At 50.2% G+C, this 23,414-nt stretch overlaps 6 protein-coding genes across 7 annotated transcripts; 3 read left to right on the forward strand and 3 right to left on the reverse strand.

Annotated features, from left to right (window-relative positions):
* Positions 1–823: 823 nt before the first annotated feature.
* On the forward strand, positions 824–5,538 carry atrF (ABC drug exporter AtrF; the record flags this gene model as incomplete). Its single annotated transcript, XM_046090705.1, has 3 exons — positions 824–4,501; positions 4,554–4,937; positions 4,996–5,538. 3 exons carry the CDS (start codon positions 824–826, stop codon positions 5,536–5,538), a joined length of 4,605 nt encoding a protein of 1,534 aa, XP_045946680.1.
* Positions 5,539–5,902: 364 nt separating this feature from the next.
* LDX57_008984 (uncharacterized protein) lies at positions 5,903–8,593 on the reverse strand (the record flags this gene model as incomplete). The annotated part of the gene is made up of 8 exons (XM_046090706.1): positions 5,903–6,242; positions 6,375–6,475; positions 6,589–6,872; positions 6,937–6,997; positions 7,049–7,160; positions 7,214–7,392; positions 7,445–7,636; positions 7,697–8,593. The coding sequence occupies 8 exons, from the start codon at positions 8,591–8,593 to the stop codon at positions 5,903–5,905; spliced, it is 2,166 nt and encodes a 721-aa protein (XP_045946681.1).
* Positions 8,594–9,511: 918 nt separating this feature from the next.
* LDX57_008985 (uncharacterized protein) lies at positions 9,512–10,866 on the forward strand (the record flags this gene model as incomplete). Its single annotated transcript, XM_046090707.1, has 4 exons — positions 9,512–9,726; positions 9,790–9,906; positions 10,216–10,576; positions 10,699–10,866. 4 exons carry the CDS (start codon positions 9,512–9,514, stop codon positions 10,864–10,866), a joined length of 861 nt encoding a protein of 286 aa, XP_045946682.1.
* Positions 10,867–11,622: 756 nt separating this feature from the next.
* Positions 11,623–15,259, forward strand: ECM16 (ATP-dependent RNA helicase ECM16; the record flags this gene model as incomplete). The annotated part of the gene is made up of 2 exons (XM_046090708.1): positions 11,623–11,829; positions 11,891–15,259. 2 exons carry the CDS (start codon positions 11,623–11,625, stop codon positions 15,257–15,259), a joined length of 3,576 nt encoding a protein of 1,191 aa, XP_045946683.1.
* Positions 15,260–15,556: 297 nt separating this feature from the next.
* On the reverse strand, positions 15,557–16,237 carry cwc21 (U2-type spliceosomal complex subunit CWC21; the record flags this gene model as incomplete). The annotated part of the gene is made up of 1 exon (XM_046090709.1): positions 15,557–16,237. The coding sequence occupies one exon, from the start codon at positions 16,235–16,237 to the stop codon at positions 15,557–15,559; it is 681 nt and encodes a 226-aa protein (XP_045946684.1).
* Positions 16,238–16,553: 316 nt separating this feature from the next.
* On the reverse strand, positions 16,554–21,842 carry PUF3. Of its 2 annotated transcripts, XM_046090710.1 has the most exons (7): positions 20,698–21,842; positions 20,372–20,619; positions 20,192–20,312; positions 18,833–20,136; positions 18,494–18,772; positions 17,884–18,439; positions 16,554–17,824 (listed from the first exon to the last, which is right to left on the reverse strand). In XM_046090710.1, exons 2-7 carry the CDS (start codon positions 20,408–20,410, stop codon positions 17,397–17,399), a joined length of 2,727 nt encoding a protein of 908 aa, XP_045946685.1. In that variant the 5' UTR covers positions 20,411–20,619; positions 20,698–21,842; the 3' UTR covers positions 16,554–17,396. The 2 variants fall into 2 exon arrangements, with proteins under 2 accessions (XP_045946685.1, XP_045946686.1); XM_046090711.1 differs by having other exon boundaries at positions 18,833–21,842.
* Between the last annotated feature and the right edge of the window lie 1,572 nt (positions 21,843–23,414).

The raw sequence follows: 23,414 nt of genomic DNA on the forward strand, positions 1-23,414 counted from the left end.
CTTCCGTCTTCCACTTCTCTCTCGTCCGCCATCGCGGCGCCTCCACGACATTCTAAACTTTCTAGTCTGCTTTCATGCATAAGCAACTCTCCTACCACCACCGGTTGCAAGGCTTATCTCCGTCTTGGCCGACTTATTGGATGCTGCAAATGGTGGATCCAAGGATCGGGAACAACCGATCGTTGTCTCGACTGAGTCAATTCGACTCATTGCCTACCACGGCTCCACTCAAGCTCCCTCTTAGTCTCGCACCTCGCTTGTCTCTGGCTTTCGCAATCTTTCTAATGCTCCACAATTCGGCTGTCGACGACTGGACGGATGGTAAGCCTGCTCTTTCGGCCCTCTGATTGATCAGTTTATTCCGTCTCGGTTGCTGCTTGCTCTGCCAAACCTGACAAATCCACAGATTTTTCCGTTCTTGCCTTCCGGACTTAATAATGGAGACGGCCGTAAAATGACCATGATGCAATGGTCGAGGTTTCTATAAAGCTTCCTTTTGTCGCACGTCTGCTCCCTGCTCTTTTTTTGCTTCGTGTTCTGTTGGCGCCGTTGTTGTTGTTATCTGACCCTCTCCCCTCCCTAAAAAAAACTCGATCCACGCTTCGGCCTTTTCTAATCGACTTTAATCCCCTATACTTCTCTCCTTTCTTCCTATCTGTATATATTCATATACATACATACATATTACTCCGGATACTACTTTGCCGTCCTATTTCCCGAGACAACCCAACCAATTATCGCGGTTTCTCGTTACATCTAATATCTATTATCTAGTATATCAATTTCCGAAGATCGGCAATAGATAAGAAATCTCCGTCACAATATGGCTGACGAACCTCGTCAGCCAGAGGTTCCGACCAACGGCCCGGCGGCGACGCACGATGAACCTCAATATAACCATGCCGTGGCCCCGGAGCACACCATCTCATCTTCCTCGACTAGTGTTACCGATTTGTCGGTCGACGAACGATGGGGAGAGCAGGAACAGGGAGACCCAGTCTCCCGTCGAGGCGCAATGGAGGATTTCGAGGAGATGAGGCGAGAATTGACTCGGCTCAGTCTGCACCGAACTCGATCAACCGCCAAGGCTCGTCGACAAAGCCAACCCCGGGATGAAGAGAAAGCCTTTGACGAGGCTTCGTCCGCCGCCGATGAAGATTTCCAGGGTGGGTTCGACCTCAGCGAGTTTTTGATGGGTGGTCAGCTCGAGCGCCGCACGACCGCGGGTGAACCTGCGAAGAAAGTCGGCGTGGTGTTCAAGAACGTGACCGTGAAGGGCATTGAAACTGGTGCTTCGTTCGTGCGGACCTTGCCCGATGCAGTCGTCGGCACTTTCGGGCCCGATTTGTATAAACTCGTCACCAACTTCATCCCGCAACTTCACTTCGGCAAGCGTCCCCCAGTTCGAGACCTGCTTCACGATTTCAGTGGAGCCGTTCGGGAGGGTGAAATGATGCTGGTGCTTGGTAGGCCAGGCGCTGGCTGTTCGACCTTCCTGAAGACCATTGCAAATGACCGCGGTGCTTTCGCTGGCGTCGAGGGCGATATCAACTACGGTGGTCTGTCCTCGGAAGAGCAGAACAAGCATTTCCGGGGTGAGGTCAACTACAACCAGGAAGACGACCAGCATTTCCCGAACCTCACTGTCTGGCAGACCTTGAAGTTCTCCTTGATCAACAAAACCAAGAAGCACGACAAGTCTAGCATCCCTGTCATCATTGACGCCCTACTGAAGATGTTCGGTATCACCCACACCAAAAATACCCTCGTGGGTAACGAGTACGTTCGTGGTGTGTCGGGTGGTGAGAGGAAGCGTGTCAGTATTGCCGAAACGCTTGCTACCAAATCCTCGGTGGTTTGCTGGGACAACTCTACTAGAGGTTTGGATGCTAGTACCGCTTTGGATTACGCCAAGTCCCTTCGCATCATGACCGATGTCAGTAAGCGGACTACTCTTGTTACCTTGTATCAGGCCGGAGAAAGCATCTACGAGCTGATGGACAAAGTGATGGTCATCGACTCGGGCCGTATGCTCTACCAAGGGCCTGCCGACGAGGCGAGACAGTATTTTGTCAACCTTGGTTTCTATTGCCCCGACCAGTCCACCACCGCCGATTTCCTCACCTCCCTCTGCGACCCGAATGCCCGCCAGTTCCAGCCCGGCCGCGAAGCGTCGACCCCGAAGACCGCGGAAGAGCTTGAGTCCATTTTCAAGCAGAGTAACGCGTACAAGCAAATCTGGAACGACGTCTGCGACTACGAAAAGAGATTGCAAGACACCAACCAGGAGGACACTCGCCGCTTCCAAAAAACCGTTGCCCAGTCTAAGAGTAAGACCGTTTCGAAGAAGTCCAGCTACACCGTCTCCATCGTTCAGCAAGTCGCAGCCTGCGTGCGGCGTGAGTTTTGGTTGCTGTGGGGAGACAAAACTTCCCTCTACACCAAATACTTCATCATCATTTCTAACGGTCTTATTGTCTCTTCTCTGTTCTACGGTGAATCTCTGGATACTAGCGGCGCATTCTCGCGTGGTGGTGCCCTGTTCTTCTCCATTCTGTTCCTGGGTTGGTTGCAACTGACGGAACTGATGCCTGCTGTCTCTGGTCGTGCAATCGTTGCCCGCCACAAGGATTATGCCTTCTACCGTCCGTCTGCTGTTGCAATTGCCCGAGTCGTGGTGGATTTCCCAGCCATTTTCTGCATGGTTGTGCCTTTCACCATCATCGTCTACTTCATGACAGGACTCGACGTGAGTGCATCCAAGTTCTTCATCTACTTCCTTTTCGTGTATACGACAACGTTCTGCATCACATCGCTCTACCGTATGTTTGCGGCGCTTTCCCCGACGATCGATGATGCTGTCCGATTCAGTGGTATCGCTTTGAACGTGTTGATTCTCTTCGTTGGTTATGTGATCCCGAAACAAAGTCTCATTGACGGCTCGATCTGGTTCGGATGGCTCTTCTATGTGAATCCTCTCTCGTATAGTTACGAGTCGGTTTTATCCAACGAGTTCTCCGATCGTACTATGAACTGTGCACCCTCGCAGCTGGTCCCTCAGGGCCCAGGGGTGGATCCAAGATACCAAGGCTGTGCACTTACGGGATCTCGTCTTGGAGAGACCTCGGTTGGTGGAGCTCAGTACCTCGATACAACCTTCCAGTTCACCCGACATCACTTGTGGCGCAACTTTGGTGTTGTCATTGCTTTCACTGTACTCTACCTGCTGGTTACCATTCTTGCCGCCGAGTTCCTGTCCTTCGTTGGCGGTGGCGGCGGCGCGTTGGTCTTCAAGCGCTCCAAGCGCGCCAAGCAGCTGAAAGCTCAGAACACCAAGGAGAGTGATGAAGAGGGAGCCAGAAACGCCGGAGATGACGCTGCATTGTCTCGCGGAGAGGCGAATTCTTCTGGTGCCGCTGATACCTTCAACCGTATCTCCTCCAGTGATCGCATTTTCACCTGGTCAAATGTTGAATACACGGTGCCTTACGGTGGCGGAACTAGAAAACTGCTGAACGGTGTCAATGGATATGCGAAGCCAGGACTCATGATCGCTTTGATGGGTGCTTCTGGAGCAGGTAAAACGACGCTTCTCAATACTTTGGCTCAGCGTCAGAAGATGGGAGTTGTCACCGGCGACATGCTTGTCGATGGCCATCCTCTTGGAGCCGATTTCCAGAGAGGCACTGGTTTCTGTGAACAGATGGACCTTCACGACAATACATCTACAATCCGAGAAGCGCTTGAGTTCTCAGCAATCCTCCGTCAAGATCGAAATACCCCCAAGGAGGAGAAGCTGGATTACGTGAACCAGATTATCGACCTTTTGGAATTGGAAGACATCCAGGACGCCATCATTGGCTCTCTTAATGTTGAACAGAAGAAGCGAGTGACCATCGGTGTTGAATTGGCGGCTAAACCCAGTCTTCTCCTGTTTTTGGACGAGCCTACCAGTGGTCTTGACAGTCAAGCAGCTTTCTCAATCGTTCGATTCCTGAAGAAACTCTCGCAGGCAGGACAGGCTATTGTGTGCACCATTCACCAGCCCTCGTCCATGCTCATTCAACAATTCGATATGATCCTGGCCCTGAACCCGGGTGGAAACACCTTCTACTTTGGTCCTGTCGGCCACGAGGGCCGTGATGTAATCAAATACTTTGCCGACCGCGGTGTTGTTTGCCCCCCGACGAAGAACGTTGCCGAGTTTATCCTGGAAACGGCAGCCAAGGCAACTAAGAAGGACGGGAAAAACCTGGATTGGAACGAAGAATGGAAAAACTCTGATCAAAACCGCCGGATCTTGGATGAAATCAAGCACATCAGGGAAGAGCGCAGCAAAATCCCTATCGCTGAGAAGGGAGTTCAATATGAGTTTGCTGCTCCTACTTGGACCCAAACTGTCCTCCTTACCGAGCGAATTTTCAGGCAGTACTGGAGAGACCCATCGTACTACTATGGAAAGTTGTTCGTCAGTGTTATTATTGGTATCTTCAACGGATTTGTAAGTTGACTCTCGTCTCCATTGCTTTTGCGCATTGCTAACCCTATCATAGACTTTCTGGATGCTCGACGATTCTCTGGCCAGCATGCAGAACCGCATGTTCTCAATCTTCTTGATTATCCTGATTCCTCCCATCGTTCTGAACAGTATTGTGCCCAAGTTTTACATCAACCGCGCCCTCTGGGAAGCTCGTGAATACCCCAGTCGAATCTACGGCTGGTTCGCTTTCTGCACGGCCAACGTTGTCTGTGAGATCCCGATGGCGATCATCTCCGGCCTCATCTACTGGCTTCTGTGGTACTACCCAGTTGGATTCCCCACCGACTCGAGCAGTGCTGGATACGTGTTCCTCATGTCCATGCTTTTCTTCCTGTTCCAGGCTAGCTGGGGACAGTGGATTTGTGCCTTTGCGCCATCATTCACTGTGATCTCTAATGTCCGTTCCCCTCTTTCCGTTATTTCACAGTCATATACTAACAATAGACTTTTAATAGGTTCTCCCCTTCTTCTTCGTCATGGTCAACCTGTTCAACGGTATTGTTCGTCCTTACAGTGACTACCCGGTCTTCTGGAAGTACTGGATGTACTACGTCAACCCGGTCACCTGGTGGCTTCGCGGTGTCATCTCCAGCGTGTTCCCATCGGTCGAAATCAACTGCACCTCCATGGAGTCGACGCACTTCGACCCGCCCCCCGGCTCCACCTGCGGTGACTACGCCAACGACTTCGTCAGAAACATCGCCGGCGCCGGATATCTGGTCGATCCCAACGCCACTTCCGACTGCCAGTACTGCCCTTACCGCGATGGTATGGAGTACATGCAAACGCTGAACGTCCACGACGGAGACAAGTGGCGCTGCTTTGGTATCTTCTTGGCCTTTGTGATCATCAACTGGGCCCTGGTTTACTTCTTCATCTACACCGTCCGTGTCCGGGGCTGGTCCTTTGGCATCGGATACATCTTTGGCGGTTTTGGCATGATCATCAACGGTATCAAGGGCCTCTTTACCAAGAAGTCTGAGAAAGCCCAGCAGTAATCTCTTGATTACTTGGCACTTGCCTCTGGTTCTCTTTGCTGTTCTCTCCGTTTCCCAAACTTGTAGGATCGGAGTTGGACAACATGGCAAAGGCCAGAGTTGAGAAAAGAAGATCAAATCCTAATATGCGAATTGTTGCAAGGAAAGCAGAAAAAGTTTTGTCATTGGCACATTTTCAACCAGCAAGATAGACAGCGTGTGTTCTTTTTTTGGATTTGACAGAAACGCTTTGGACGAATCATCGTATTCCCACTGACGCCAACATATTATTAATGTCATATTGAATTATATCTTCTTAGATAGTTCAACCAATCTATACCCAATTGATTGTTCCCTCCCATTCCACATTCATTGTTTCACTGACTCAAAAGGTAGAATTATACCACGGTGTGAGATTCGCTCCGTATCGCTCGCCGGGAAACTCCATCGGCACTGGGATGGTGCCTTTGAAAACATCTAAGCCGGTAGCTGACTCGGGGTCAACTGGTTCGGGCTCGGGTTCCTTTTCATCTTCCTTACCCAGCTGACTCGAGGACTCGGAGGACGTTTCGTCGGGATCAACGAACTCGGCCTCGTCCTTGTCCGTAGATTCAGCTTTGGTGTCTGGTTTCTTCTGCTCGATGACAGGCACAAGAACACCGCATTCCCAGTTGCGGCAGTTCAGTTTGAGTTCCTTGGTTGAGCGGTCTTGGACGAGACGGCCCCTTAATTTTTGGTTTTCTAGGTCAGAAAATGTAACTTGTTTGCAGGGGGGAGGGGGAAAGGTCAAAAGAAACTAGGTATATAGATATATAGATAGAGAAGACGAGGGACTGGATGACCATGTATTCACTCACCAGGCACTTTCAGAGAGATTGGCACTGCCGACATACGCCCACGCGCGGCATTGGGTGTTGTTTTTCAGTGGAATCGGTTCATCGGGTCGGACGTATAAGAGCTGTTTTATGCAGGAGCATAAATAAGTAAGCAAGCATACGTGACACCATATGAGTAAATGACATTCCAAAAGAGTCATTCCGACAAACACAAGCAACTCCAATCTAAACCTACCTTATTATGCATCAACAGCCCGAAACGCGTACTCTTGCAGTCGCGAAGCACATGGCGAGGAAACTTGGCGCCTTCGTACCATTTCTCCGAGAAGCAGATGGTTCCTGCGTTTTGGGGACCACCGCGAGAACTCCTGACGACTTCCTGGGATGGGTAGTAGACGCGGAACCGGCTTTTGGATTCCTCGCCGGTGGTCTTCTGGATCAGCTTATTCGGGTCGGTGCGGCTTCTCGCAGGGAAGGATTTGGCGGTGCGGAGGGTGAACTCGGTGGATCCGTCGTCGCCTTTTGGGGGAGGTTGGTTAGTTGAAGAAGATGGTATTCGTGTGGATTGGTGGGTGGGATCTACCTTGCGAGGCGAGGTATAAGGATCTCAGGAACTCGTCTGTTAAGGAGCCGAGAGATGATGTCTGTTTGTACATGAGTAGAGTACACGGCATGCTGGGCTTATTTGGACTTACCACAAAATCAATGTTAACTGGTTTGGGTGTCTGCAGGCCGAGTGAAGCCACTGCGCGACCCAGACCGCAATAACCTGTTCGTTTCCATGCATTTCCTGTGTGAGCGCCACCACTAATGTACATTAGTGGTATCTTCTTGGTTTGCTACATCAGGAGGAAACTTACATGGTATGAACAAATTCAAAATGCTCAGTTTTGCTGAAATCATAGTTTCCAAGCTTGGATATCACATTCTCGTGCAGCGTGCTGGCTTCCAGGAAATAAACTAGATTTTGGTAAAAGGCAGTCTTGGGGATCTCGGAAGTTTTATCGAGCCTTAGGGGGAGATCGATCAGAAAAGCAGACTGGGTCTCTGTGTCAGCAACTTAACGAAATGAAAGCCCAGGTAAGCCCTACATTCTCCATGACGCCCCCCTTTTCACCCCAATCAAATGGCGTCAAGTTGGCGGTTGGGACCACAATCCGGAGATAATCCTTGTGGAAAAGCAGCATCAACTTGGAGTGCATGCAGTTCACTTGCGGTTCCATAGGAGGAAAACATAATCTGAGGTTTTTCATGGCTGCTGTCTCCGACTCGTATTGACGCTTCTATTTCCAGGAATATGATTAATTTCAATAGAAAATCGAGACATTGGAGCAAGAACTCACTGTTGCATCATCCTTGGCCTGCATTATTAGCAAGAACCGAGAGTTTCGCGTGTCAAGTTTGGAAAAGAGCCAATCCATATCCCACATGAATGAGCTTAGAACGGCCAGTTCTAAGTTCGATTTTTGAAAGACTTCTTCGATTTTGATATCATCACCACGGCGCGGACTAGAATATGACCAGGTCTTCTTGACCACACCGGCAGGGAACTGGACAGACGGCTGAGGCGAGGGTATGTTAGGAGATAGCTTGCTAGCCTCTGGACGTGTGGTTTGTGGTTTGAACGAATCAATGGTAGTTGAAAGCTTGTCAAGATCTTCCTTCATTTGAGCCTTCGCAGACGCCTGGGTTTTCAATTGCTTCTTCTCGCGCTCATCAGACAATGGGGTATCTTCTGGTTTTCTCTTGGCAAGACGCGCGAGGCGCTCCTGTTCCATCTGCTTTCGATTCAAGCCAAGTACACCCATGGGTCCTGGTATATTTTGCTCGCCCGACGAGACGTGGGTTTGTTGAGGTGCAACTGGTTTCGAGGCCTGCCCATGATCGGAAATGTACAGTGGGGACTCTGGTGAGCCTGGGCCATGTCTGAAATCTTGCTTCGATAACTCGATTGCTCTCCTCAAATCTTCATCATCGTCGTTATCAACATCATCATCACCACCATCAAGGTTCTCAACGGGAGCAACAATCGATTCACTATCTGTATCAACGCCAATCACTGAGTTTGACTTTGGTTGCGCGGGTACAACATCATCGTCATCTGTATCGCCAGTCAAATCAACAATGCCACCTTGGCTGCCCCGAGTTTGCGAATCAGAACCGTAGAAGTCTCTTAGAGAGGCAGCAATAGCTGCTCTGATATCACTATCATCTTGATCATTAGCGCTTGTATCAGACATGATGTCTTTTAGAAGAGAATTGATGATAAACAGATAGATAAATGACAATGGAAAGATGAGGGAGGTGGAGGAAAGGTAGATGATTTTGTTGTGAATGAAAGGGATAAAAAAAGTGAAGACTCGAGGCTTGGAAACTGTATCATTATTAGCCAGAAATGTTTGAGGACGTCTTTTTTGAGATGGTAGCAGCTCCAAATACCTCTCCAGATCAGCACTTATTCGGATAGAACAGCTTATGTTTATAATGCGACACAAGAAAGAAGAAGGTCAAGTGAGCGTTTGTGCACGGATGCAAAAGCAAGCCATGTACAGTAAGTATCAGGTCGATTCTTGGATCGCCGTGAGCATAGATGAGACAGGGACGAAGGATGGGGGAGATGTTGACATGCTTGTACTGGATGTGAGACTATGTATGGTTGCGCGTCACGTGTGTGAAGTCACGTGAGCGTTGGCGGAATTGTCCGCAGGTATGGACTGGGGACTTTCAGCTTGTGAATGATGCTTGTTGGTGCATGAATACCCTGTATCAGGTTCAATCTACTTCATTTTCCTCATAATTACCCACTGTAGCCTTAGATCACCCTAATTTGGGTAGCTGTACTGAATACCAATCAAGGCTATCTATCCCCTAGCTTACCCACTACAAAAAGTAGATCAGTTGTACTTAGTTAAAATACCAAAAAAACAACGGTGATAGACAGACAGTAGCAGGAAAAGCATTTCCTTAACTCAAGTCGACCTAGTGTGTTGTGTATTGTACATACATTTCTGAGCGTATGAGATTCCTCACTCAACCTTTTCTCCTACTTCTTCACCCAGCAACCATTTCACAACCACCACCTCACGTGGCAATCTCTTGTAAAGAGCTACCATTCTATCAGATAGTCCAGACCGGTTAGCCTCCACTCCTAAAAAGCAATGAGTGGCGTGCCTCAGGCAGAGGGCCCTCCGGCCCCGCAAGAGGATGAGGTAAAAGATGCCCCAGAAATCGTCGCCCAGGTGATTCCTCAGGAACACAACCAAGAGAATTGCCAGGCAATATTTCAGGCAAAGGTCCATGATGCCGAAAGTACCGAAGCGAAAAGAAAGAAACCGGCTCCCCTATTTCGCCGTCTTGATCCCTCCAATTCTGGGTGAGTTGTTGATTGGTATTTTGGTGTGATAAGCTCAACTGCTAATGCGACGCGATGAAATAGAGTCACAATTCAGTTTCACCAAGAAAAGCACGACGAAGAAATTCCCAACTTGACTCGACTGGTGAAACACGACGCCAAGCCCAGCTACCATCACACAATTGTTTCCGAGGCAAGCAGGTTGGTGAGAGAGCCCCTAATCCTTGGAAATCGAAACCTGCGCTGCAAGCTCTTTTGGTTGCCTATTCAGGTCAGATTCAGGATATATGAGGCTTCTTTCATCCATGACCTTAGTGCCGTCGAAATAGGCAGGACCAAGCGCGTTAAGTTGGCGAAACTGGCACTCCTCAGAACTTGTCATACCATTTATCATGAATGTTCCATTGCCCTTTTCCATTGCTTGAGTTACCGCACTCTTTTCCTTAGGACGTATGGTTCGTTCTCTGCGGATATCTTTCGACGCGTGCCTAAACCACTTAGATGCTGTAGCTGCGTGAGCCATCATAAGTACCTTGAGTACCCCTGCCGCACTCTTCCCTCCATGTGGAAGAGGTCGTATGGATCAATCTTCCTCTTGTTGGGATCGGAAGATTTCAATATTGCCTTGCACCGCCGCTGGGCTTTCTCAGAATTCATCACAACTTTGCGAATGGGAGAGCCTATGAGGGTTTATTCCTTGACCGTTGTCGCCAACGAGAATTGGAAGATCCCGGGGTTTGACGAGAAAGACTTGATCAAGGCCCTATTTAGCGGCGCATTCGAATTCCTTGGACAGTTGCGCTTCAGGGGTTTCAATGAGGAGGAGCGAAGCATGCTGTGCCGACTCGTGCATGGCCTGAGGATCAACAACGTGAGGATCGAGAGACCAAAGAAGAAATACCAGGGAATAGGATTTGCCGTTTGGATCTGTGAGTTTTCTTTTCCGTCACTCTCTTCAGGTCGAGTCTGGTTTTAGAGACATTGGAGCACAAGGTCTATGATGGCAAAGAAGACATCCCTGTTTGGCTCGGCAGCTTCCAGACCCAGCCCGACAACAAGGAGTCGATTTTCATTGGGAGTCTTCGTCACAATGACACTCCCAATTTGACGAGCATAGAGCTGACCGATGGTTTCATGACTAGGAATCCGGCCTCCAAGTAGCGAGGTGGCAGTTAAGCTACTGATTGGCAGTAAACTGTCGTCCGATGCCTCTGAGATGGTGTGATGCCCTTCTGTCCCAGGATTGTGGTTTTCCAGCGGTACATGTAACTTTGCTATTTGTTAGTTGAAAGCGAGGACGAACATTTTGTGAAGGACGTACCCAATGACCTAGTCGACCTTTTTGTGAGACTGTCACCAGGATCCTATCACTAAAGTTCACACACATGACATCTGTTTGGATCCCATTTACAACTCCAGAAGCTTGCCTTGTGACAGCAGGGTATGGAAGATTCAGTGATTCCTGAAACGAATCAAGGTTGAAAGAATCAGTCATGGTGAGAGATGTGTTGGAATGTCCCCGCACGTGTTGTTTTTGTTGTTTTGCTGTTTTCGGGTGTGAAAACCTGTTCTTCTCTGGGTCGAATTGTTCCTTTTCTTTATCTTGTCTTTTGTGTCCTATCTGAACGGAATAATAACAATGACAGAAGGATGCAATGAATCCAAGGAGACTCCCAGAGGTGAACTAAGAGTGCGACGGAGAAGTGTAGGAGAACAAGTGCGGGACGGCCGTCACGGTGCGATCCCCGGGCGGTGAGAATAGCTTCACCGCCTTCCAGCAGAATGTTCACGCCGCCTGATTTTTTTCATTTTTTCCGCCTTCATCAGTGAGGAACAAATCTCTGTTCTACAGTCCAATCTGAGGTTTGCTGCCTTTGTCTTCGGCTAGAGACAGAGGTATCCTGGCTGTATAACACCATGCCCAAATTCGTACCCCGTCAACGAAAGCAAAAGCACAAACAGAATGCTGCAACAACCAGCGCTCCGGTGGACACCAATGCCGCGGAGGTATTGCCCGTCTCTAAGAGCGACAAGGAAGCAAAGAGACAGCAGCTGAGAGATGAATTGCGATCGCAACATACCAACATTTCTTCGAAGAAACAGAAACGGTTAGACAAGTATATTGTAAGTGGATTAATAGGTTGAATTGGATATAATCTTGATCTTTTCACTAACGATCGGGCAGGAAAATAAACTCAAGAAAGAAGAGAACCTCGAGCTCCTCAAGAAACTTGCAAAATCGAAGACCGATACCTCAGCATTTCAAAGCTCTAAAGAGCTCGGCAAGCGCAAAAGAAATGACGAGGGTGATAGAGCCTCAGCACCTACCGCTGCTCATGAACGCGGCCCCGAGCTAGAGCACTCAGACGATGACTCTGATGATTCGCTCCCCCCGTCAGGCGTGACAGTTAACGATAAAATCCCCCAACCGGCAGGACCAAGCGGTAGTGGACTAAAGCGCCCTCTTGAACTCGGCCCAGATGGTTTCCCAGTCCTCAAGAAGAGAAAGCAGGCCCCCAAAGCCAAGCAGCCGGTTGTAGTTACACAAGATGTTCCATGGGAAGGTTTCGACTCGGACGACGAGGAGGATGAGGATGATGAATCCGCATCTGACCTGGATGATGATGCGGAGCAGGATGAGATCGATAACTCGGAAGAGTCGGGGACAGACGGTTCTGGGGAAGATGACAGTGAAGACGATGGCGATGACGACGAGGACGAGGACGAAGAGGAAGAGGACGAAGAGGAAGAGGACGAGGAAGATGATAAACCGAAGCCTCGTCAGTCTGCTTTCAAGGCATGGGCAAGGCAGCAAATCAATGAAGCTGCAGGATTCCAACCTACGACGGGTCCCGTTGTACATGAGGACCTACCAATTGTCCCTGAATCCAAGAAGCCTGCCCAAAATACCGTTTATCAGGAGGAACCGCTGCCTCCAGAGCTCCAGGTGACCCAGGGCAACCCGTTCAGAAAGGCTTTCAGCGTTCCAGTCGAACGTACGGAGGAAATGCAGAATGCGCGTTTGGGACTACCGATTGTGGGCGAGGAACAGAAAATCATGGAAGCAATCTACAACAACTCTTCCATTGTGATTTGGGGAGCTACTGGTAGTGGAAAAACTACTCAGTTGCCCCAATTTTTGTTTGAAGCCGGTTTTGGTAACCCCGACAGCCCAAACCCCGGCATGATTGCAGTAACACAGCCTCGACGAGTTGCTGCTGTTAGTATGGCGAAACGAGTTGGTGATGAACTGGGCTCGTTTTCCGACCAAGTTTCATACCAGATTCGATTCGAAAGCACCGTGTCAAAGAAAACGGCGATCAAGTTCATGACCGACGGTATTCTTATCCGGGAGATTGCCGAGGACTTTTCTTTGAGCAAATATTCTATCATTGTGATTGATGAAGCCCACGAACGGAGTGTCAATACTGATATTCTCATCGGCATGGTCAGCCGCATTGTCGACTTGCGGAAAAACATGAGCGAAGAGGACCCGTCGGTGAAGCCTCTCAAGCTTGTGGTCATGTCGGCTACTCTACGCATCTCTGATTTCACACAGAATGCTAGTCTTTTCCGTCACGGAGCGCCACCCCTGGTGCAGGCGGAGGGCCGGCAATACCCTGTTACCGTGCACTTTTCCCGGCGGACCCACCGCGATTACGTTGAGGAATTGTACCGGAAGGTCTCGAGGGGTCACCGCAAACTGCCTCCCGGAGGCATGCTGGTGTTCTTGACTGGACAGAACGAGATCAGGCAGCTTTCAAAGCGTCTGAAACAGGCCTTCAAACCTACTCAACGGGGGGATGTTGCCCAAGCCAAGGTCCAGCTCTCAGCGAACGATGCACCGCTTGAAGCAGAAGATTTGGACATCGGTGGAACCGATCTATCCACCCCTGGGAATGCATATGACGACGACGACAGTGACATTGAAATCACGGGTTTGGATGACTCGGATATAGATGAAGGGTTTGATATGGAGGAAGAAGCAATGGACTCGTCGACCCAAGTCCATGTGTTGCCTTTGTATTCGCAACTACCCACAAAGGAGCAGTTGAAGGTTTTCGAACCACCCCCAGAGAACTCGCGACTCATTGTCTTGGCTACCAACGTAGCCGAGACCAGTCTTACAATCCCGGGCATCAAGTATGTCTTCGATTGCGGACGAGCCAAGGAAAAGCAGTATGACTTGGCGACGGGAGTTCAGAAGTTCCAGGTGGACTGGATTAGCAAGGCCAGTGCAAACCAAAGAGCCGGACGAGCCGGTAGAACTGGACCTGGTCACTGCTACCGACTCTACTCATCTGCGGTGTATGAAGGAGAGTTTGCCGAATACACCGATCCGGAAATTCTTCGGACGCCCATCGAGGGAGTCGTTCTACAGATGAAGAGCATGGGTCTTCACAACGTCATCAATTTCCCCTTCCCAACACCTCCAAGCCGTCACGGGTTGGCAAAGGCGGAGAAGTTGCTGAAGAACCTCGGCGCGCTCTCCTCGCAAGGAAAGATCACACAGATCGGAAATCGTCTGTCCACCTATCCGTTGTCTCCCAGATTTGGCAAAATGCTGCACATCGGCCATCAGCACGGCTGTATGCCCTATGTCATCGCCTTGGTTGCAGCCTTAGCTGTCGGCGATCTGTTCGTGCCCGAGAATCAGATCGATCCCACGCCCGCCAAGGACGACGACGAGCGCGGAATCTACACGAACTCAGACCGACTGGAGGATACCGCCAGGGAGCAACGCCACAAGGACTACAACAGAGCCCATCGTCTGTTCAGCAAGCACGACGATACCGCCGACGCTCTCAAATACCTGTCCGCCATCTGCGCCTACGGCTATGCCTCCGACGGGGACGCATTCTGCGACAAGATGTTCCTGCGGGCCAAGGCCTTCAAGGAAGCCACCCAGCTACGCAGCCAACTGACCGACATCGTGCGAACCAACAACCCCGGTCTCATTTCCGCGTACCAGGCCCGTCTCCCCGAGCCGACGGAGAAGCAAATCAAGGCGCTGAAACAGATCATCGCGGCCGGGTTCATCGACAACGTGGCCATCCGCGCGGATCTAGCCCCGGTACCTCCCGAGATGGACCGGAAGCCCAAACGAGCCATCGACGTCCCGTACTTCACGCTCTTCAGCTCGCGCGAAGGACATGCGGTCGAGCTGCACGAGAAGGCGGTCTACGTGCACCCTTCGTCGCTGATGGCTAATCTCTCGCCGAAGGAGATGCCCCAGTACATCATCTACTCTCATCTGCAGCAGTCGTCGCCGTCGATGGTATCCGAGCAGGCATCCAAGATCAGAATGTATCCTCTCGTGTCCCCGAGTGGCTTGCAACTCTCGGCCATTGCGCAGGGCACGCCACTGATCGAATACGGCAAACCGATTGGGAACATTGAAGAGCTGGGCGGCGTTCCGCCTCGGCGCGCTTGCTGGGTGATTCCGTCGCTGGTGGATGAGACTGGGCGTATGGGATGGCCGTTGCCGGCGAAGAAGGTGGTTCAGAAGAAAGATCCCAGAGAGGGATGGGTGATCGAGAAGCTCGGTGCTTAGCTTGAGGTCCTGTATATAAGGCTACTTTAGTGTATTAGCAGGCAGGGAATTCTTTATCTATAAAAGTTGAATTGATACGAATAGATATATTGCATTTGTTCGTCGCACTGTAATCTGGTTTCATGCTTGTTCGATCGTAGTCATATCCATAATATATTTGTGAGGTTATACATACAAGTTGACCAAAGAAATGCAAACCAAGCCAACGATCCCCAACAACGCCCGGAACAAAACCGCATAGAAAGAATAACAACAAGACTAAGAAACAAGACGAATATTGGAAAACGAAGGACCAAATCAATACCTCTCACGATCTCCCTCCCTCTTCCTCCCCTCCGAATCCCGTCTCCGGAACCCACTCGACAACTCCCCCGTCTCCCGATCCTCCCTAATCCCCAACGCCCTGCGCAACCGCTCGCTCTCTTCAATCTTCGCCTCCGCCTGCTCATGCACCTGATAAGACTTGAACTGGCGCCTCTCCTTCGGCGGCAAATCGCGTCCCCACCCTTTCCTCGACGCCGGCTGCTGCTGCCCGCGCTGTTGTTCCCGCGCCTCGTCCGCCTCGAGCTCTTTCAGTAGTTTCTCGCGCAAAGCCTCGCATCGCTCGTCGATTTCTTCGTCCGTTAGGATCCTCTCCTTCTCCTTTCCCTCCTCCTCCCCCTTTTTGTCGACACCCTCATCGCCATCCTCCTTCCCCTCCATCTCCTCCTCCAACCGCTCATTCACCTCCTCCAACCTCTCCCTCTCCTCCATCACCTTAACCTCAACCGCCCTCCTCCGATCATGCTCCAAGATCTGCCGATCCGGCATCCTCTGCTTAAAAGGCCGTCCGGGGTCCGTGGCATTCGCGCCCGATGAGACAGGCGGATACGGCGCCCCGTAGCCCGCCGTGCGCGGCTTCATGAATGCGAAGTTGCGTTGCACGTACCCCGATGTTCCGCTTCCGCGGGGGGTCGAGAGGCCGACGTTTGAGGACATTTTTTTGTTTTCTTTAAGGGGGGTGGGTTGTTGGTTTTTTTTTTTTTCTTTCTAGGTTTGGGGTGGGTTTGAGAGTGTGAGGTTGAGTTGGTTGGTTGTGGTTTCGTATGCGTGTGGAGGGTTGGTGAAGATAGAGGTTCGTGTGATCGTGGTGGTAGAGTAGATGTTGGAGCGTGTCGGTGTATTTGTGGTATCTAAGAGCTGGAAGAATATTCGTAGAGTAGATCCAGCGAGGTTGGAGGTCCTCGCGCAAAGGAGTGAGGAGAGGAAGAATTGATTGGAGACGGACGAAGACGACGACGTCACGTGGCGATAAGTGCCGATAAGACAGATCACGAGAATATCTCCTACTACTCTACTCCATACACTTCAAATTCTCGAGTCCGCCCAAGTTCACATTAACATTCATTCGTTCACAGTACTAAGCAAGAGGAACTATCGACAGCAATTTGGGCAAGGTACGACAGCGTTCTGAATTCATTTGGCTGTATACCGATTGGAAGCAAACAAAGCATTCTAGATGCTCCAAGCAATTCCCATTTTCTTTCCCTAATTCCGGATTCGTCCCATATGTCCAAGGTCTCGAATCTTTGCGACCTCTGCAGGTCAAAGAAGAGTGGAATCCCGGTATCCTTTGTTCAACCAATCAAGACGCCGACCCTCATAATTTGAACAAGAAGCAAAGAACAGAACGATCAACGACTAGGGAGGCGTGGCTTCATTTTCGTAACATTGAACCTTCCGACAAAAACGTTGAAGAGAAACCATTGACAAATTAAAAAAGGCAAGGTTTCAAGACAAGGGGAGGGAGGGTGGAAAGTGATAGGGATATGAAAGAAATAAACAGAAGAAAAGAAAAGAAAAACAACAGGAGCAGGTATAGATATCGCAAACCCCCTTTCCTCCCGCCATGATACCCTTTGCTTTTTACGCCGTCATGCCCGTGAAAGATAAAAAGGCAGAAAAAAAAAAGTAATTAACCTCGAAGACTCATACCCCTCAGAAGACCTGTATGTATACGCTTGGATTAAAAATGAACTGGTTGAAGGGGTGGTGTGGGAGAAAGGAAGATAGTAAAGAAAAAAGGATAAATAAAAAGCCATAAAAAATTTGGACAGGAGAAGCAAAAAAGAGGAGTGTGACGTTCGCCTTTTGGAATTTAGGTGGTGCCATTGGTGTTGACCGACGTGGCCGGAATGGCATCAGCCGACTCGGACTCGGCCAAAGGAGCTACGGTGCTTTTGGCAACACTCTTGGGTTCGACCGATCCGTCGACATTGGTTTGAGTGTCGGTGGGAGGTGGTGTAGGCGGTGCCGCCCCGACAACCGGCCCCCGGCCGCTCTCGGATCCATTCACAGAGCGCTTGGACGGCTGAGGAGAGGATTTGTGCGAGTTGGGGGGCGTAGTAGATGACGAGGTATGACTGGCATGGGCCGGGGGAGGAACGCCACCGGAAGGATATACTAGTTTTTCGATGGCAGCAATTTGCTTGCCATAGCTGTATTTTTTCAGCCCGGCAAGTAGGGGCCGAATCTGCTCCGCGAGAGTCTCCCTCTCTTCGCCTTTCAGCTTGCTCAATACCTTTTCTGCAACGAGGGTCAGCGCCAGGGTTTCAAATGCGACGAAGAGCCGAAGGGCCACTTACGTATAACATAGTTGCCATACTGATCACGGATCAGTGCGGGCAGGGGACTTTCGGATCTGTCGTTGCTCTGCGTGAGCATACTAATGATGTGACAGCGTTGGCCTTCTTCGCCAAATTCAATACTTTTTTCGACCACGTTACTGGCGAACTTATGCTTCGAATGAGACATGAGGTTCGAAATGACAATGTTAATCATGGCGGAACGATCTTTCTCCTCGCCATGCTCGATCACATGTTGGATCACATAATTTCCGAACTGGTCGGGGATAAGTTTGGTTGTGCAGGCATGCAACTCCGAAAGAATTTGCTCGCGGTCCACCTGCTTGCAATGTTCAAGCATCCGCTGAATGACACGGCATCCATAAGGATGGGTGGCAAGTTTCTCCACGCCGCCGATGAAGGCATCAATTATGAAGTGTACATGCTCTGATGGCACGCGTTCGATGGCTTTCTGAACCACATGGTTTCCATTTTGATCTCGAACACAGCGAAGAACATTGTTTTCGAGTTCCTTAACCATGGTTGCTTGTTGATCGGTAAGAATATGTTCCAATGCCTACGCTGGCGTCAGTAACTTATCCTCAGCAGCCTAACATGAAGATGATCTTACCTTTTGCACGACACGACATCCATACATCTGAAGAGACAAGCTCAGGATATGCCCCTTCATCGAATTGGCTAGAACCTTCTTCTGAGTCTGGTTGCCGTGTTCAAAAAGTTTCTGTACGACGTAGTTGCCAAAAACATCGGTCATCAATTGCAGCGCGTTGCTTTGGATTTCCCGGAACACCATCTCCTTTTCGTCACTGTTCGCGGTCTCGAGCTTTTGCTGGATAAACCGGGATCCATGCTGGTCTCCACTGAATTCGACAACATAACCGTATATATCCTATGGGCAGTTCGTCAGACATCTAGAAGTTACTTTCAGCGGGGTTTTGCGGAAATTTACCTTCAGCTCGTAGCGCTTGTTCCCCTTGCTATTATTGCGGAAATCTTCCAGCACCGAACTCCTGTTCGCCTGAGCAGTGTCTGATTGGAGGCCCCTAGAAGCAAGAGCCGCCGCATTTACATGAGCTGCTGGGGCGTAAAGTGCAGGCATTCCCTGAAGTCCTGGATTTTGATAGCGTTGAACGTCATACGCGCCGTGAAAAGCCATCCGTTGCAGGGGATTGACATTTGCCGCAGCAAGATCCTGTTCCGCGGCCATTCCCCGCAAGCGTCGGTCGTATGTCGCGGTTTGGTGGTCGGAGAGGCGGCTCCCGGAGGCATTTCGATAATGCGGGCCAGAGAGTTGTCCATTGTCCAAAGTCGGGTGGAAGGGGCTTTCCATACGGGCGTAATCGGTAGGCGAGATCGGTCCGTCGCCGAATCGGGTACGCGTCGTTGAGTACGCCAATGACAGGTCCGACGGGGCTTCATTTACATAAGCCGGGTAGTTGCTCTCGTCAGTCGAAGTCGCATACCTGAGTCGCTGAAGAGAGCCGTCCAAGGAGGGATGAGACATATAAGCGGGCCGGTTTCCAGCACTGGGAGCCCCCAAATTGTTATCATTCAGTTGCAGATTGTTGAGCCCGGCGTTAAGATCGACGGAGTGACTACCGTACCGCCCTTCGAACCCTTGGCTCTCCGAGTGGAACGAGGGAAACGATGAGTGAGGTGGTCTAGCGGGAGCAAATGAAGCAGAGTTGGAAGAGGCGTGTGCATATACATTGCGCCCCAATGACTGAGCAGCGGTATCAGGCAGCGTCTGAGGAAGAGAGGACATCGTCATGGAGGCCGACATGCCGTCGGATGCTGTGTTGTCAAGCGGACTAGACAGGCCATTTCGCATCGGAAACCCGCTGCCGACGGGACTACCTCCGAAAGCGGAGGATGTGTTGGCGTGACGTCTACCTTCAGGTCTGAAGCCACCGATGGTTCCAAGAGACATCCCGTCCCCAGATGGGGATATTCCCTCCGATCCGGTGTTCAGATAAACCTTGTGGCTCGGTGCTCCTCCAGATGACCTCTGCAGAGAGAAGTAAGACGCATCGGCCGTCTCTGGGAGAGCAGCTGCGCTTCGATCAGAAGATCGGGTTTGGATGGGGGAAGTGGTCATGGCAGTGTTTGCCGTTCTGGATAAGCCAGCCGACGCCGGTTTCATGGTGCTCCAGGGAAGATTGGGGCGACCATTCCACACATCGGACTCCGAGGAAGACAATAGAGAGCTCGAACCTGCTTTAGCGTCTAATCCACCGTCTGCGACATGTTGGTCTGCGCCAAACACATTAGTCCCTGATTATCCAGCGAGGATGATATCGATTCTTACCTCCCAAATTATCTCCCCAGATATTATTCCAACTCGACTGACTACCGAAGCCTTGGCCCATGTTTGCGGCGGTCGCTCGCGTTCTATCATTGCTCATGTTGGATGTTCGGTTCGATCGCACCTGATGGAAATCCGTCAGTAAGGTAAAAACCCGATTCATTCAGGATTGCCAAAGCTCACATTATGTACTGGTCTTGTATTCTGTGCCATCACGGTCATTCCACCAGTCGCTTGGACGGGCGGTAACAATAGGTAATTGGATCCTCAGACCAGATCGGTAGGACCTTTGCAATCGTCCAAGGATTGACAATTTTATGGAATACGATCGACAGTCTTTGTGCTCGGATCTCGAGTTTACTTTTAACGGATTCGAGAGGGTAGGATAAGATGGCGCCGAAGGAGGCACGAGGTAGACGAAAGAGAGTCAACTGCACAATAACCAGGGAAATGATTAGCAAGTTTCTGAACCGTCGCCAAATGTGCGAGTAGAAAAATTGGGTACTCACCAAGGAACCTGTGCGGAAGACACACAAGAAAATTCCAAGTCAAAAAGGGATGGAGGTTCGGGCGGGGGAAAAGAATTATGTTGTCGGTTCCCTTTATTTTTGTCGCTGTGTACGTTGTAATGCGGTCAGGCACTGTACAAACTGTACAAGGGATCGAAGGGGTTGGCGAAAGGGAGGAAGGTGGACAGCGAAAAAAAACGAAAAATGCTGAACAGCGAAGTAGGGCAAGTGGGAGCAGATGCAAGGTGACAAGAAATGGATGATCTCCCTTTCTTTTGCCAGCGTAAAAATGCTCAGTAGGTAGCCGTGGATGGTAATTGTCAATGTGCGTCGCGACGTTACTACACTCCGTGCATGCTCCAGGAAGCTCGAATCTCGCAGATCACCCTCATGTGCCGTGTGGAGAAGTCGAGGCGGAAGTGGGCAGGGGGGACGAAGCCGATGAATCAGACGAGCGTTGAGCGAGCTTGGATGATAGGACGCAGCAAGGGGGAGGGGGGTGGTTGAAAGGGTCGTGAAATTTGCAGCTGGTATCGACAGGAATGTGCTTGTTGCGCAAATGGAGAAGGCGATCCGACGTGATTAGTGGAGCATCGAAGGATGGGAATGCGGAAGAGAAACAAAGCACGGCATTAACGAAATCCAGCTGTGACACCCCAGAGTGGCTCGGGGTAGATCAATCTTAAATCGCGAATCTTGTCCAGCCTCCACGGTGGGGAGGAAGAGGGTTATCGGGTAAGATGAAGAGTCGGGAGGAAGAAAGGCCAAGGGAAGAAGGAAAAAAAAAAGATCAGGGACGGGGAAGGCCAGTAATAAATATCTAGTAATAGATATCACACAGCGGTATCAAATAGTCAGTCAACCCTAGATGGGTGAGGATTGACCGAAGAAGAGAAGGGAGATTTTGTTTAATGGGGAAAAAAAAATTGAACAGAGAGGGAGCGGGTTGCACAGAATGGGAAGTGCTCGACAAGACCTCGAGAGGGAGGATGGGGGGGAATAAATATGGGGAAAAAGTAAGGAAGGGGAGGGAACGAAATAAAAAAAGAAAAATGACACAAGAAAAAGAGAAGTTTAAAAAGAAAAGAAAACGTTGAAAGCGAAAGGGAGGGGGAAAAGAAATATGAGGTCTTTGCAACGGAATGAGGACGTCGATGATAGAGATAAGCTGGGAAGGTTGAGCTGGAAAAAAGATGCTGCGTGTCGCAGCAAGAAGGACCGCCAACCTAAAAAAAAAAAAAAAAGAAAAGAAAAGAAAAGCAAAACCAAGCGCCATTACGGCTCGGTGACAATACCGCAGTGATCGGCCGCATCCATGGATGTGTCGATCTTGTCGCCTCAGGACTCTCAGGTACTTGGACGCAGTATGAGTGCTGCACCCATAGGGCAGGTACCGCCCAGCCTCGGGGGACATTGCATACCGTACGTATGGTAAACTTGGGACCCGCCAAATCTCTCTGGCGCCCGCCGCTTCTTTTTAGGCTTCAACTTAGGCGGCCCCTCTGATCACCTCGTCTCGCAACTCTGCAACGCCAACTCTGCAACTCGGTCTGCTTCCCCGGCCTCAACTTACAACGCCGTAGCCATGGGACTGCTGCTACTTGTGTAGGTCTAGGTTCACGCATAGACCCTGGTCTATTGCGTTCTCGCTCTCCCCGCCTCTCAATGACTCCCAACAATTATCTTATTTTCTTTTTACTTTATTTCTCTAGTCTCACGAGCCAAGTCCGAGAAGGAAGCTTGGTTATCCACAGGCAATACCAACAAGAATCGAAAATCCTTGGATTGGATCAATGTCGCAGCATTTCTTTTTACGTCATTTGCTATCATGGAAGACAATTCGAGGGAATCCCAGTGTTCTAAGGACGAACCTACACCGTAGTATTGAGGTACCTGGCGGCTCGGACTTGATTTCCTAACCAGCAGATCCTCTCGACCTCTTATACTCGGATTCGATTCCGGTCGAGATCGAATACGGGCTTTCTTTTCCGCACGCTCTCGGTGACGTTCCAGATCATTGCATCGTATGATCTTCTGAGCTTACATGACAGCCTGGAGTGAACAATACTTGGTTTGAACGGTCGAGTTCGCAGAAAGTTAAGTTACGCTCCAGCCCGACCGATCGGATCCACTAAACTAGCTCGCCTGATTTTCTTCATGGAAATTAATTATTTACTACCAAGTTGTTGCGGCTAATTCCGCTTAGAAGAGGATAGCATGGCGACATATTAAAGATCAGACCGAACCGATGACATGTTTTCTGGATTGCCAGAAGCAGTCGCTGAAATTTCTGACAAGCTAGCAAACTACCTAACAAACTAGCAAACAAAAAAGGTACAGGGAAGATGGGGGGAAATGGAAAAACAGAAAAAAAGCAAAGTCCTGCCACTTGTTTCTTTTGGCTGCCTCTCCAGTAACATACCCCATCCATGGACCCATGGCAATCCCACGCAGATCCGATTGATTCTCTCTTCGACATTTCTGTCATGTTCCCCGTTCCAGGTGCTTGTACTTCTTCCCTATGGTTTCTCCCCAGGCTGGCTCCTTACTTGTCGACGAACTACGGTGGATTAAGGTTTCATCCGCCTTGCCCTCTCGGCCAGCTGGGGACTTGAATCCCCCGTGGTCCTCCACCTCCAGTTGAACCCATCTGGGGTATTGTTCTTCCGATGCAAATTGTAGGTCAGTCGTGCATACCACATCATCCACGCCACATA

The sequence above is a fragment of the Aspergillus melleus genome, assembly GCF_016097325.1.
Source record: "Aspergillus melleus strain CBS 546.65 chromosome Unknown contig5, whole genome shotgun sequence".
NCBI lineage: Eukaryota > Fungi > Ascomycota > Eurotiomycetes > Eurotiales > Aspergillaceae > Aspergillus > Aspergillus melleus.

What these genes read in the sequence shown, in the direction of transcription:
- PUF3 (XM_046090710.1), bottom strand. Translation starts at nt 20,410, where the DNA reads ATGACCGTGATGGCACAGAATACAAGACCAGTACATAAT. An exon ending in CTGGGGAGATAATTTGGGAG is followed by an intron (nt 20,137 to 20,191) that starts GTAAGAATCGAT and finishes TGTTTGGCGCAG; the next exon opens with ACCAACATGTCGCAGACGGT. An exon ending in ACAAGCGCTACGAGCTGAAG is followed by an intron (nt 18,773 to 18,832) that starts GTAAATTTCCGC and finishes AACTGCCCATAG; the next exon opens with GATATATACGGTTATGTTGT.